Source organism: Nicotiana tomentosiformis, chromosome 4 (genome assembly GCF_000390325.3).
Source record: "Nicotiana tomentosiformis chromosome 4, ASM39032v3, whole genome shotgun sequence".
In the NCBI taxonomy this organism is placed as follows: domain Eukaryota; kingdom Viridiplantae; phylum Streptophyta; class Magnoliopsida; order Solanales; family Solanaceae; genus Nicotiana; species Nicotiana tomentosiformis.
The window spans coordinates 23,728,453-23,742,704 of NC_090815.1; the positions used below are offsets into that span (position 1 = coordinate 23,728,453).

The 14,252-nt window shown below is 35.6% G+C and overlaps 3 protein-coding genes and 1 long non-coding RNA gene across 4 annotated transcripts; all 4 read left to right on the forward strand.

Annotated features, from left to right (window-relative positions):
- Window positions 1-9,042: 9,042 nt before the first annotated feature.
- On the forward strand, window positions 9,043-9,901 carry LOC104091172 (L10-interacting MYB domain-containing protein-like). The gene is made up of 2 exons (XM_009596450.2): window positions 9,043-9,180; window positions 9,275-9,901. Exons 1-2 carry the CDS (start codon window positions 9,043-9,045, stop codon window positions 9,899-9,901), a joined length of 765 nt encoding a protein of 254 aa, XP_009594745.2.
- A 205-nt stretch (window positions 9,902-10,106) lies between these two features.
- On the forward strand, window positions 10,107-10,868 carry LOC138909376 (uncharacterized). The gene is made up of 3 exons (XM_070200571.1): window positions 10,107-10,296; window positions 10,461-10,723; window positions 10,818-10,868. The coding sequence occupies exons 1-3, from the start codon at window positions 10,107-10,109 to the stop codon at window positions 10,866-10,868; spliced, it is 504 nt and encodes a 167-aa protein (XP_070056672.1).
- Window positions 10,869-10,940: 72 nt separating this feature from the next.
- On the forward strand, window positions 10,941-11,547 carry LOC104106168 (uncharacterized). Its single transcript, XM_009614662.1, has 2 exons — window positions 10,941-11,120; window positions 11,305-11,547. The coding sequence occupies exons 1-2, from the start codon at window positions 10,941-10,943 to the stop codon at window positions 11,545-11,547; spliced, it is 423 nt and encodes a 140-aa protein (XP_009612957.1).
- Window positions 11,548-12,666: 1,119 nt separating this feature from the next.
- Window positions 12,667-13,100, forward strand: LOC117278509 (uncharacterized). Its single transcript, XR_004508874.2, has 2 exons — window positions 12,667-12,824; window positions 12,935-13,100. It is a non-coding gene; the product is annotated as an uncharacterized lncRNA (long non-coding RNA).
- Window positions 13,101-14,252: the final 1,152 nt, after the last annotated feature.

The following is a 14,252-nucleotide window of genomic DNA, read 5'->3' on the forward strand; positions in this document are numbered from 1 at the left end:
ATTCTCCGTTGTTTTAACTCATTTTTATGGTCCAAAACTGTTCCTAAATACTCTCCAATGGTTCCTCTGTGATTCTAGGGTGAGAACCTAAGATGAAAATATGAATCCAACGCTAGAAATCCCGTGGTGCTTGCTAGATCATAGTTCTTCGTCTCTTGACTGTTTTGGAGGGTTCTTCAAAGGCAAGTAACCTCAGATTTCGTATTGTTCTTGTTGATTAAGGTAATAATCAGTACCTCCTTCGTATATATTAGATTTTCAAGGCAAACTACAAGTGTTTACACACTAACTTGATCACCAAAAGTTGATTCAATAAGAGAATACAACACGTATAGTGTTGTGGTCTTATTGAGAATAGTTGTGGATTGTGTTTGGCTGAAATTTCGTATTGTTTCTACTATTTAAGGTAATTATAAAATCCTACTATATGTACTTGAAGTTGTTTGTGTGTTGGTTGCATTATTTGAGCAAAATATTACAAGAGGAGACTTGAAATAATTTGAGATGTTATAGGTTTTAATGGACTATTTTGGAAAGGTTATTTCCATGAACTACAAATGGATGAAAAATGGGGGAAAAAAACTTGATTATGATATGGTTTCTGTTGTTATGCATGTCTATATATTTATATATTACTGTCATGTCTTACATACTCGGTACTTTATTTGTACTGACATTCCTTTTGCCTGGGGACGTTGTGTTTCATGCCCGCAGGTCCCGATAGATAGGTTGAGAGTCCTCCTAGTAGGCTATCAGCTCAGCGGAAGGTGTTGGTACACTCAACTTGCTCCGGAGTTTCCTATCTGGTCAGTATGATTTGGACATGTAATGATTGGTTGTCACGACCCGAAATCTCACATATCGTGATGGCGCCTATCTCAATACTAGGCAAGCCGGCAATCTCAATAAACCACAATATCTTTTAAGTTTAGAAAACATAATATCTAAATTTTGCGGAAGAAAACTCACAAATACATATATAAACACTCCCAAAACCCGGTGTCACTGAGTACATGAATATCTAAATGAATACAAGGTCTGACTGATAAAATCACTATCTGAAAATATAGAATAATACAATAACTAAAAAGGAAAGGAGTCAAAGTCTGCGGACGCCAAGCAGCTACCTTGATAATCTCCACATAATGAATTCTGAAATATAGCAACTGCCATATCCGGGAGCACCTGGATATGCACACGAGGTGCAAAGTATAGTATGAGTACAACCAAATCAATAAGTAACAAGACTAAACTTTGGGCTGAAAGTAGTAACGAGCTCAGCAGGTACAGTCCAGTATAGAAATAACAATACAGAAATATAAGCATGCTTTCAAGTTCAACAGTTACTCTCAGTACAAATAAAATAGATCAATTCCGAATAATGTGAGGAATATGAGATCTTTGTATCTACGTGTCAATATACATACTGTATGTCATGCAACTTAGTGAAAACTCCGTGTACTCACGATCTAAACTACTCAATCACTCAGTATTATATATGGCCAATCCAACCGAGGGAAGATCCATCCCAAATATATATATATATATATATATATATATATATATATATATATATATATATATATGTATATCCATCAACTGATAGTCAGTTACTTAATACTGTATAAGGGCAATCCAACCTAGGGGAAGATCCATCCCCAAATATCAATGATTCGGATAAGATCCATGTCTAGGGAAAATCCATCCCTCAATATAAATGCTTCGGGTAAGATCCATGTCTAGGGAAGATCCATCCCTCAATATAAATGCTTCGGGCAAGATCGATGCCCAGGGAAGATCCATCCCTCAATATATATATATATATATATATATATATATATATATATATATATATATATATATATATATATATATGGCAAGATCCATGCCGAGGAAAGATCCATCCCATATATATATATATATATATATATATATATATATATATATATATATATATATATATATATATATATCAACTACGCTCACTGTGGGGGTATAGAACTCCGGAGGGGCTCCTTCAGCCCAAGTGCTATAATAGCTAGATCTAGGCATAATAAATAAACATAACTATCACTCAGAATCTCCAGTCTCTCGGGCTCTCAATGACATGAAAAAAAAATCAACCTGACATGATGATATGAAGTATCAATGAATGACAACATAGACTGAGATATGATATGCAAGTGATAGATGTGGCTGAGTACAATATTGTAAATTTAAACAAATAGTTCAACAATAAAACAACCCATGTAGGTCCCAAAATATATCGACGCATAGCCAAATCATGATCTTTAACACGAGTCTCAGCTCAATTTTTCTAACAAGTGCAGGATGTGCGGATAATGTCATTTATTTAATTATGCAACTCCACGGAATCAATTAAGTCACAATTCCTATGATGCACACTCACACGTTCGTCACCTAGCGTGTGTGTCATCTCCAAATAATTCATACAACATGTAATTCAAAGATTCATACCCTCAGAACCAAGTTTAGAAGTGTTACTTACCTCAAATCGTGTAATTTCTCACTCCGCTATGCCCTTGCCTCGTGAATTGGTCTCTGAAAGCCTCGTATCTAGTCACAATTAATTTTATTCAGCCAATACAAATTATTAGAATTAATTCCATAATAAAAGACTATTTTTTCAATAAAAATACAAAATTTAACTTAAAAATCGCCCACGGAACCCACGTCTCAGAACCTGACAAATGTTACAAAATATGAACGCCTATACAACCACGAGTCCAACGATATAAATTTCACCAAATTCCGATATCGACTCGACCCTCAAATCTTCAATTAAAGTCTTTGAAGATTTCTACCATTTTCAAATCCAATCTTTACCCATTTGAACTCAACAATCTTTCCATAAACCTTATTGGAATGTGTATGTATAAATAATACTCCCACACCCAAGAATCATACTCTTAATCACCCATCTTTTACTCCAAACCCGAAATTGAAGAATTGGGGAAAGAAATTCTTACCTCTTTGAAGCCCTAGCAAGATGCTTGTGAAATCTTCAAACCTTGAACAAGAATTGATGGATAAATGACTTGGTCTTCACTTTCTCTCTCTAAGATGCTCTCACCTCTCTCTAAAATATCAGATGAAACCCATCAAAATGACCCCTAATAGAGTTTTATAAGAATGGGGTCGGGTTTATAAAACCAGAAAAATTAAGCCCCGAAACACACTCTGCGGTCGCATCTGCGACTTGCAAAATGGCCTCGAAATGTGGCCTCCGGAACTGGGCAAGGCTGCCTCAGTATTTGGTTGTTATGTAGTCCGCAGACATGTTATGTGGTCCGCAGATATGTTCTGCGGTCGCATAATGCACCGCATAACTGATATGTGATCGCATAATGCGCCGCAAATTTTCCTCCACACTTGCCCCACTCCTGATTCACTCGGCGACCATTATGTGGTCCACAGAGTGATTTTGTTACCGCATTGTGGGCCGCAGAAATGGCCTTTTTCTGGCAAAAAATTTTCTTTACTCCTTGGTGCATTGTTCAGCCCAAAAAGTTCTATAACCTTTGCAGAATTGATCCACCTCGGTACCACAAAACCTTAATTTCCATAGCAACAATTCTCTGGGGTCGTTTACACATAAGTCATAATACCTCATAGGAAGTTATTCAACACTTCAAATAGTTGAAAGGAGCGTAAATGCTCAAAACGACGGGTCGGGTCGTTACATTGGTATGGCGGGGCCATATCTCGAACTTTATGACATTTATGTACTCGTAGGGCTTGTAGACAAAAGTCATGTATATGAATACTTGTATGGCCTTATCGGCCTATGTTTTGAGTATACAAATGATCATGTCGGGATTATAAGCCCGTATGTCGCATGCATAAGCTTATATATCATGTTGGGTCATCTCATGTCGAGTATTCTCTTTTGTTTAATTCTACTTATCTCATGATGGCCATTCCGGTTCATTTACCAATGATAGAATGATAAGTAGGATACGTTACGTTGGTACTCGGTTGAGTTAAGCACCGGGTGCCCATCGCGGTCCTACGGTTTGGGTCGTTTTAACTCATTTTTATGGTCCAAAACAGTTCCTAAATACTCTCCAATGGTTCCTCTGTGATTCTAGGGTGAGAACCAAAGATGAAAATATGAATCCAACGCTAGAAATCCCGTGGTGCTTGCTAGATCGTAGTTCTTCGTCTTGTGACTGTTTTGAAGGCAAGTAACCTCAAATTTCGTGTTGTTCTTGTTGATTAAGGTAATAATCAATACCTCCTTCGTATATATTAGATTTTAAAGGTAAACTACAAGTGTTTACACACCAACTTGAACACCAAAAGTTGATTCATGGAGAGAATACAACACCTATAGTGTTGTGGTATTATTGAGGATAGTTGTGGGTTGTGCTTGGCTGAAATTTTGTGTTTTTTCTACTATTTAAGGTGAGTATAAAATCCTACTACATGTACTTGAAGTTGAGAAGAGACTTGAAATAATTTGAGATGTTATAGGTTTTAATGGACTGTTTTGGAAAGGTTATTTCCATGAACTACAAATGGATGGAAAATGGGGAAAATAACTTGATTATGATATGGTTTCTGTTATTATGCACGTCTATATGTTTATCAAGTGAATTGGTGAAAGAAGCACAAGAAACTTGAGATTGGAAGTGAATATTAGCTTAAGTCACTTCTATGGTATTGTATTGCCATTGAGGGTTGTTGTAAGCTAAATATAACTTGGATTTCGACTTGAAGCTATTGTAGTTGGTATGTATATTGTGTTCTAGCATGTTCTTAAGGTTATGTTGACATTGATTAAGTTAAATGGATGGACTAGACATGAACTAGTGAATAAAGTTGCTAATTGAGGATAATTGGAGTTGTAGATTGTTTTCTTTGTTATAAATATATGGTATAAGGTTGTAATCATTGATGAATGACTTCAATATCATTTTAATTATACTAGTAAGATAAAGTAAGAAGTCTACAAGGGGTGATATCGGGTATACAGATTCCAATTGGGCTTGTAGCTCGTCGTGAAGTAATTGTGACTTGTTTTTGTTATATGGTGTCTTGTTATTGATAATTATGTATTGTTGGATTTTTATGGTCATTGTTGTTGGTATATGGTATTGGAGGAGGCTATTGTTACTGGGGAGATGCTGCCCAAATTTACATAAACGAGCTACTAGTTTAAGTTGCGGAGTTAGCCTTTACTCAACACTGATATTGAATCTCCTTATACTATGGTAGATTGAGTTGAGTTGTTTGAAGAATTGCTTGGAAAGTATTAAGGATTCAATTGAGTTAAGGTATGTTAAGGCTATCCCTTCTTTCTTTTTTGTCATAATCCATATGATATGACGAAACGAGCAAGCACACCACTTTCACGAATGATTCTATCCTAGAAGTACTAGGGTTACCTATGTTCTTGATTCACCATATGTCCTACTATCATATCATATGTTCATGGGTCTCATGACATTCCGAGAGATCTAAGTGACTTATTTCATTATGTATTGTATTCATTTTATACATGTATATTGACCCATGACCAGATGGTGTTATATACACGTATAGTATATGTATATGGGGTATGTGTTAAAGGTTATGGCGTTATATACGCACCACCACCTGATCAACTGGTATACGTTGATGATTTTGTCCACAGTGGCTGAGATGATATGGTGGAATGCCCTCAGAGACTTGATGATGTTATGTACTCATATACCTATGCATGGTATGATATTTATACGCACATGCATGACATTATAAATTTTTCATGATTCACATAGCTATTCAGAATTACAGGTTGAGTTCTTTACTCCATGTTTCGTTCACGTCTTTTATATACTATTGTCATGCCTTACATACTCGGTACTTTATTTCTACCGACGTCCTTTTTGTCTGGGGACAATGTGTTTCAGGCCCGCAGGTCCCGATAGACAGGTTGAGAGTCCTCCTAGTAGGCTATCAGCTCCGCTGAAGGTGTTGGTGTACTGCATTTGCTCCGGATTTACCTATCTGGTCAGTATGATTTGGACATGTATTGATTGGTTGTCACAACCCGAAATATCACCTGTCGTGATGGTGCCTATCTCAATACTAGGGAAACCGACAATCTTAATAAACCACCATATACTTTAAGTTTGGAAAACATAATATCTAAATTTTGCGGAAGAAAACTCACAAATACATATATAAACACTCCCAAAACTCGGTTTCACTGAGTACATGAGCATCTAAATGAATACAAGGTCTGACTGATAAAATCACTATCTTAAAATATAAAACAGTACAATAACTAAAAAGGAAGGGAGTCAAAGTCTGCGGACGCCAAGCAGCTACCTTGATAATCTCCACATAATAAATTCTGAAATCTAGCAACCGCCGTATCCGGGAGCACCTGGATCTGCACACGAGGTGCAAAGTGTAGTATGAGTACAACCAACTCAATAAGTAACAAGACTAACCTTTGGGCTAAAAGTAGTAACGAGCTCAGCATGTACAGTCCAGTATAGAAATAACAATACAGAAATGTAGGCATGCTTTCAAGTTCAACAGTTACTCTCAGTACAAATAAAATAGATCAATTCCGAACAATGTGAGGAATATGACATCTTTGTATCTACATGTCAATATACATACTGTATGTGATTCACCTTAGTGAAAACTCTGTGTACTCACGATCTAAAATACTCAATCACTTAGTACTATACATGGCCAATCCAACCCAGGGAAGATCCATCCCAAATATATATGTATATCCATCAACTGACAGTCAGTCACTCAGTACTATATAAGGCAATCCAGCACAGGGGAAGATTTATCCCCAAATATCAATGATTCGGACAAGATCCATGTCTAGGAAAAATCCATCCCTCAATATAAATGCTTCGGGCAAGATCCATGCCTAGGGAAGTTCCATCCCTCAATATAAATACTTCGGGCAAGATCCATGCATAGGGAAGATCCATCCCTCAATATATATATCTATGGCAAGATCCTTGCCCAGGGAAGATCCATCCGTAGAGTGATTTTGCAACCGCATAGTGGGCAGCAGAAATGACCCTTTTGCTTGCAAAAAATTTCCTTTACTCCTCGGTTTATTGTTCAACCCAAAAAGTTCTATAACTTTTGTACCAATTGATCCACCTCGGTACCACAAAACCTTAATTTTCTTAGCAACAATTCTCTCGGGGTCATTTACACATAAGTCATAATACCTCGTAGGAAGTTATTCAAGACTTCAAATAGTTAAAATGAGCGTAAATGCTCAAAACGATCGGTCGGGTCATTACATTAGTATGTCGGGGCCATATCTCGAACTTTATGACATTTATGTACTCGTTTAGGCTTGTAGACAGATGTCATGTATATGGATATTTGTATGGCCTTGTCGGCCTATGTTTTGAGTATACAAATAATCATGTCGGGCTTATGAGCTTGTATGTAGCATGCATAAGCTTATATATCATGTTAGATCATCTCATGTCGAGTATTCTCTTATGTTTAATTCTAGTTACCTCATAATGGCCTTTTCGGTTCATTTACCCATGATAGTATGATAAGAAGGATACATTACGTTGGTACTCGATTGAGTTAGGCACCGGGTGCCCGTCGAGACCCTACGGTTTGGGTCATGACAAAAGTAGTATCAAAGTAGTTATGTCCTAGGGAATCTATAACCGTGTCTAATATAGTCTTGTTTATGGGTGTATTGTGCACCGCACTTATAAGCATGAAGCTACAAGGCATTTAGGACTGTCACTCTTTCTTCTTACTCTAGATCATGTGGTAGAGCACAGTTGTAAGAATTCAAACTCTTAAATTTTATTTTATTTGTAATACAACGATACCTACATCCAGAAAGATAGTTGGTAAGAAATTGAATGTGGTTGTGGAAGAGTTAAGTGAGAGACACTCGATTTTGCATCATGCTTATGATGAGTAAATGTGAGGTCTTCAGCAAATCATGTGTGTACTAAGATGTGTAAGCTTCTTGATAAGGAGACCTAAGGCAAGAATATTTATCCACCCATATGGTAAAAAGAAATAAGAGAATCAGAAGGTAGATACAAGTTTCGGCAAGTAAAAGAAGCAAGATGAAGAAGGGTATGAGGTACCTAGTTAATGAAGATTATCAGTATTTGCAATTCAGACAGAGAAATACAAGTATTATGAGTTACTTTCAACAGTAATAGAGTTATATATAATTGGCCATATTCATCTTAATTATGCCTTATGGGAGCCAACAGATATAGTTTAAGAGAAGGATAGGATATCGGGATCCAGCTGGGGTTATAGTAACCTAAAAATGGTGGATGGATTGTTATCATTAGCTAACATTTTCGAAGATAGTACAAATGTGGTAATAGATCTCCTTGTGAGACACCCATATGGTGAACTCTAGAATAGTATAGTCAGATATGAATACTAGACTGTTTAGAAATTTCAGAAGATAGGCACTAGAATCCTAGAAGGGATAAATATTTACCTTAGTATGACTCCAGCCCCTAGTAAAAAAAAGGAGAATGTTAGGCATTCCGAAGAGCCAGTGAGATGAAGCAAGGGGAGCTAAAAGTGAAAGAACGTTTTGTTGAAGTTTTCAGAATAAAGTAATAGACAAAAATATTACCCGAAGAATAAGAAGAGAATAAATAAAGTATCATGAGTAAGATGTGATTTATGGGTGATAACGGTAAATCAAATTATGATACGATTATAGAGTCTATAGTCAAGTGAAGTAAAAAGACAAGAGGAGACATGCCTTGAAACAATAGAAGAGTATAAGCCATAAAGTCATATTTTTCTTTCGAGAAATAAGTTGGTGACTCCAACGTGATTACCAGAAGGAAACGTTATACCCCAGAGTAATAGAAATTAGTATGAGCTGGTGAACAAGATAAAATAAATGTGAATTAGGGACAGAATAATTTGACAATAGTCGGCATCATGAGAATTGTAGAGATCACGTTCCGACGATAATAGAATGGACAAATATGGTTAATGAGTTTAATAAGAAGACCGGAAGAATCGTATGATCAAAAACAAATGAAAAATCATTGGGATTGTATGAACGCCGAATGGACTCTTTTTAAGCAGCTGATAAAGGGGGAGACAGGGTTAGGATGGGATGAAAACAAAAGAATAATTGTTGCGGATGATGATTGGTGGGAGCAAAAAATTAAGGTACAAATCTCACGCCCTTCTATATGTCTTTTTTAAAGTATTTCATTGTTAATCTTTATTATTTTCTTAAGTTAATTAATAATTTATGTTACAGGAGAATGTTAAATACAAAAAATTTAGGAATAAAGATCTTTCTCTTATATGGTTTCGATATGATGCGTTGTTTGCTGATATTGTTGCCACTGGAGAGAGAGCACGAGCAGCAAGCCAAGAACAGATGTCGGGGATTGGATTAGATTTAGATGATGAAATAAATAATTTTTATGGTTATGATCAGGGTGAACAATTTGGTAACCTTAATGATGAGAAGAGTGACGATAGTGATGATATCTTGCAACATGCACATTCTGTTAGGTTTCCTGAGCCATCATTAAAAAAACTAAAGTCAATTGATGGCGTTGGCACTAGCAGTCAAGGGAAAAAGAGTAAGGCAAAGTATGGTGCTGTATCACTAAAACATGATATACACTCCCTACTTGAGATGGTGTCCAACAAAAGTAGCGCTACATCTCTTACAACATCAGAGGCCACTATCGAGAAGTGTATTGACTTGTTGGTAACTATTCCTGGCATTTCTGAGGGGAGCGAAATTTTCAACTTCTCTTTAAACCTTCTTGTTAAGAAAGAGACACGAGAGATATTTTCCAAGCTATATGCTGATGAAGCTCGAAAATCTTGGTTGGAGTATAACTATCAATCATACTTGAAGAAGCAACAATAATATGTTATACATATTGCATTTCTGAAACTAGTTATTTGATGTTGTTTCATATACTTTCATGGTTAAATTTCTTACTGTTTCATGTTTAGACTTTATGATTTTTGGTTTAAACATTTTTTATTATTATGTTTTATTAAATAAATGATTTCATTTTATTTCGCTATGGCCCATGGTTACTATTTTTTATTATTTTATTTTCAGTTAAATGGAAAATTGGGACATTAATAACATGATATCCAATTATCTAAATGATTGGGACATTAGCAACTTTGTATCCTGTTATCCAAATGATCTGCTAGATGATGGAGAGAAAGAAAATAAAATGCAAGAAGAATCGGAGAAACTTCAAAATGAGCAAGACAAGAAGGAATGGGATGCATTATGTGTAATAACAGGTAAGTGTATCTTGATGTATTACGATAAATACATATGCAAGATACCTTGCCGTACATCTAAGCGCACCGGATATATTTTTATTCAAGAGATATTACATGGAAATGAGAAGCGTTGCTATGAGAATTTTCGAAGTATTTTGTGAATTTATGCCAAGATTTAACAGACAAATATGGTATTCAACCCACACGTGGAATGTCTGTGTACGAGAAGCTAGGCATGTTTCTTATGATTTGTGCACATAGTGCCGAAAATCGATTGATACAAGAGATATTTCAACACTCAGGAGAAACAATTCATAGGCACATTCATAGTGTTCTAAAGTCCATTGGTGAGCTCGCAAGAGATATTATTAGGCTGCAATTGAATTATAATGATGGTGTAGGAGATCACAAGCCATATAATCGACGATATCTCCCTTTCTTTAAAGTAAGTGATAATTTTAAATAACTAGTTTTATATTATAGCTCAAAATTTTAATATTGCAAATTTATATTATATTTTTGTATTTAAATATTTACAGGATTGTATTGGAGCACTTGATGGTACACATGTGAAAGCAAGATTACCGTGAGGCCAAGAGATACCTTATATAGGGTGTAAAGGTTATCCAACTCAAAGTATTCTTGCCGTTGTCGACTTTAATATGTGTTTTACATTTGCATGGGCTGGTTGGGAAGGAGCAACTCATGACAGCCGTATATTTAGTGAGGCACTTCGTAGATCAGAGCTTAACTTTCCACACCCATTGGGAAACAAATATTACCTAGTTGATGCAGGGTATCCACATATGAAGGGATATATGGCTCCATATAAAGGGGCTGATGTGAGATACCACCTAGCAGATTTTTGTCGAGGGGACACGATAATTGCGAGCACCAAGAGGAAGGAAAGAAAAATTTAATTATTTGCATTCTTCATGTAGAAACATTGTGGAGCGTACATTTGGGGTATGGAAAGCGAGGTGGTCTATTTTGCGAGATATGCATTATTACGATATTGATATCCAGAGGGATATCGTCATTGCTATTATGGCCATTCATAATTATATTAGAAAGAAATATAAGTTGGATGATGCGTTTCTAACAGCTGAGGATGAGAGATATATTCCATCTGTTGATCATGATGTTGGCACATTTATGGGTGCTAATAGCGCAAACATAGAAAATGTGAAAAATCAAAGTGATAACATTTGGATGGCTACTCGTGACGTGATTGCTGATTATATATGGCAATATGCTGAACGCTTGTAATTTCTATATGATATTTGGCATTAGCTATTTTCAATTTTGCGTTGGATATTTTAGCAGGCATAGATACAGCTCTAGATGTTTTGGTCATGGTTCTCTAATAATGGAGTAATTGAGCGATTTGATTCAATCCAAGTGTCTTGATAGGGCCGTGACAATATTGTCACTCTGGATGCCTTTTTTGTTTGGCTTTTATGTAACAAATTCAAGTTGTGCTGCTGAGACGACTCTAATTTATTGTATATTTCGAAAACAAGCATAATGCTTTTATTAAAAATACTTTATAAAATAATTTATAATCTTATAAAAACAATCTATAACCTAAAGTTAATTGAGACATAACTTAATTTGTGTTTGAATTAATTTGAAATTTAAAATATTGCAATAATAAGCTCATTTTTCGCTTAACAATTCTAAGGGTATTTCAGTCATCTTAATAGAAAAAGAACTTTTCAGCACTTTTTACCAAACACATCAGCGGCTTACTTTCAGCTCCAGCTGTTTTATCCAAACACATAGCTGCTTAATTACAAATTCAGTTCCAGCACTTAAAAAGTGCTTTTAAGTATTTACTGCTTAAAAGCTACTTAAATTCAGCTAACCCAAACGGGCTCTATGTCTGGTTCGTTCCTTCTCCGGCTCAGAAAAGGAATTATTATTATCATGTTTAATTTACATATACATCCACTGAGTTTTGTTCTAATTACAGAAAGCTCCTTTCTAGTTTTTTTTTCGGAAAAGGGTCTGATTTACCCTTCTACTATCAAAAATAAGCCTTATTTATCCTCCGTTTAAATTTTTTATCAAATATGTCCCTACCGTTGTACATTAAGTGCATATATATCCCTTATACGTTAAAAACGCCCTCACAACTTTTAAAAGCCATGTGGCATCTCATTATTGGATCAACTGGTCTGCCCCATTTTTTTATTTCAAACCCACCCGATCTAACCTCTTAAACTACACTCATTAGTAAAAATTCTTTTTTTTAATCTCACTATCTCGTTCTCTCTCTATCTCTTCTCTCATAAAGAGAGCAAAATCTAGGATTTACTCTGAGAAAAACAAATCGTCAATTGCAAAGTTTTTCTCTGCCACTTGCTTTCTTCTTAACTTCATACATTGGGTTGTGAAGGTTTTCCACCGTATAGAATTTTTTCATGTCAGAAAGTAGTTTTTCATCAAGGAGGAGGTGCCATTGTAGGGAAATTGCCAACCACTTCACTTCAACGACTCCATATAATCCCGGAAGGAGATTCTTTAAGTGTCCTATACCTGATGTATGTATTATTTCTTTATTCTGTTTCCATTTGATTTTTTTGATAATTTAATCCCCCCCTCCCCCGTATTAGTGGTTCATAATTGCAAGTTGTATGCTTTGTGTTGGTAGATAAGCTCGTGCGGTTATTGGGAATGGCAAGATGATGTGTTACCAGATTGAGCGCTCATTACAATTAACAATTTGAATTACAAATTGGATGCGGCTAATGTTAAACTCAACTATATGAAGTCGACATTGGATGCGATTATTCTTGAAATGGACAGATTAAAGGAAATAGTGGATGTCCTGAAGGCTTTAAAGAAGTCGAAAGTGAATAAAGCCCGACAATTGAAAGAGAAAGTCCTAAATATGAAGATCTTCATTATGATTTCATGGGAAATATTTATAGGATTTGTTGCCGCAATGTTAATGAACTGAAATTGATATATTAAGTACAACTTTTGAAGTTAGTGTATTGGTACTTCTTTTGTAAACAGTGAAGTGTTGTAGTGATGTTTTAATATTATTCTCTATATTTTCTAGTGAATGTGTTGCTTTGTTGCAAATTTCTAAGTAGACAGAGAACCATGATTTTCTTTTCATGTATCGCTTTCTGTAGGATAAATTTAAATAGTGTTTAGATGAAGTATGGTAATTGATACTAGCATTTACCAAAAGAGCATAACACTATGACAAACAAGAAGGAACTTTATCTTTAACAAACTTCAACTAAAATCAGTTTTATGGATTGTTGGATGCATAACTACATATTTCTTAACCTAGCAAGCTTGAAAATTCAGTTTGATGAACTGTTGGATGCAAAATTATAACCCCCAAAAACTTACAGACCCTTGGTCATAATACGACCTCCAATTTACTAGCAAATTAAACAAAAAAATAGTTTAATTATACTGTCATAATGTAGTAACTACAAGCCCAAAACAAACAACGAAAAAACTTCAACTACCACACATTATTTGTTTCCCTTCCTTGGCATAAATTTCTCAATTCTTTGCCTACTTTGCATTTCCAATTGTCTTCCAATAATAGCAATTTTTCCCTTCCATGTGACTCTGCCTGGTGAGTAAGGAAGATTTGATGGAACACTTAAACCATTATGATCATCTTTGAATGCAATTATCCTTGATCCTGAAGGTTGTGATGGTTGTTGTCTCTGTTGAAGCCTTATTTTTTCCTCTGACACAACCATAGGCCTTATAGCTGGTTCTATTTCGGGTTCTGGATGCTCAAAAGCAGGAAATGAACTGCTTGAAGTCTCACTATAGACGCTCGGTGTAAGCATGAAAACCAACTCTGGGCCTTGACTTGCTTGACTACATTAGGGTGCAGTAAGGTAGATATCTTCATGTGAATGTTGCCCCCCCTTCTTCATATTCATCGAGCAGTTTTTGCCTTTTGTCCTTATTGGGTGACTATTAAACAAGTT

Excerpts from the sequence above, each read along its gene's own strand:
- LOC104091172 (XM_009596450.2), top strand. The coding sequence starts at position 9,043 with ATGAAAAATCATTGGGATTGTATGAACGCCGAATGGACTCTTTTTAAG. Across the intron at positions 9,181-9,274 it reads GGTGGGAGCAAAAAATTAAG|GAGAATGTTAAATACAAAAA; the intron begins GTACAAATCTCA and ends TTTATGTTACAG.
- LOC138909376 (XM_070200571.1), top strand. The coding sequence starts at position 10,107 with ATGGAAAATTGGGACATTAATAACATGATATCCAATTATCTAAATGAT. Across the intron at positions 10,297-10,460 it reads TGCATTATGTGTAATAACAG|ACAAATATGGTATTCAACCC; the intron begins GTAAGTGTATCT and ends AAGATTTAACAG. Across the intron at positions 10,724-10,817 it reads GATATCTCCCTTTCTTTAAA|GATTGTATTGGAGCACTTGA; the intron begins GTAAGTGATAAT and ends AAATATTTACAG.
- LOC104106168 (XM_009614662.1), top strand. The coding sequence starts at position 10,941 with ATGTGTTTTACATTTGCATGGGCTGGTTGGGAAGGAGCAACTCATGAC. Across the intron at positions 11,121-11,304 it reads CTCCATATAAAGGGGCTGAT|AGGGATATCGTCATTGCTAT; the intron begins GTGAGATACCAC and ends ATTGATATCCAG.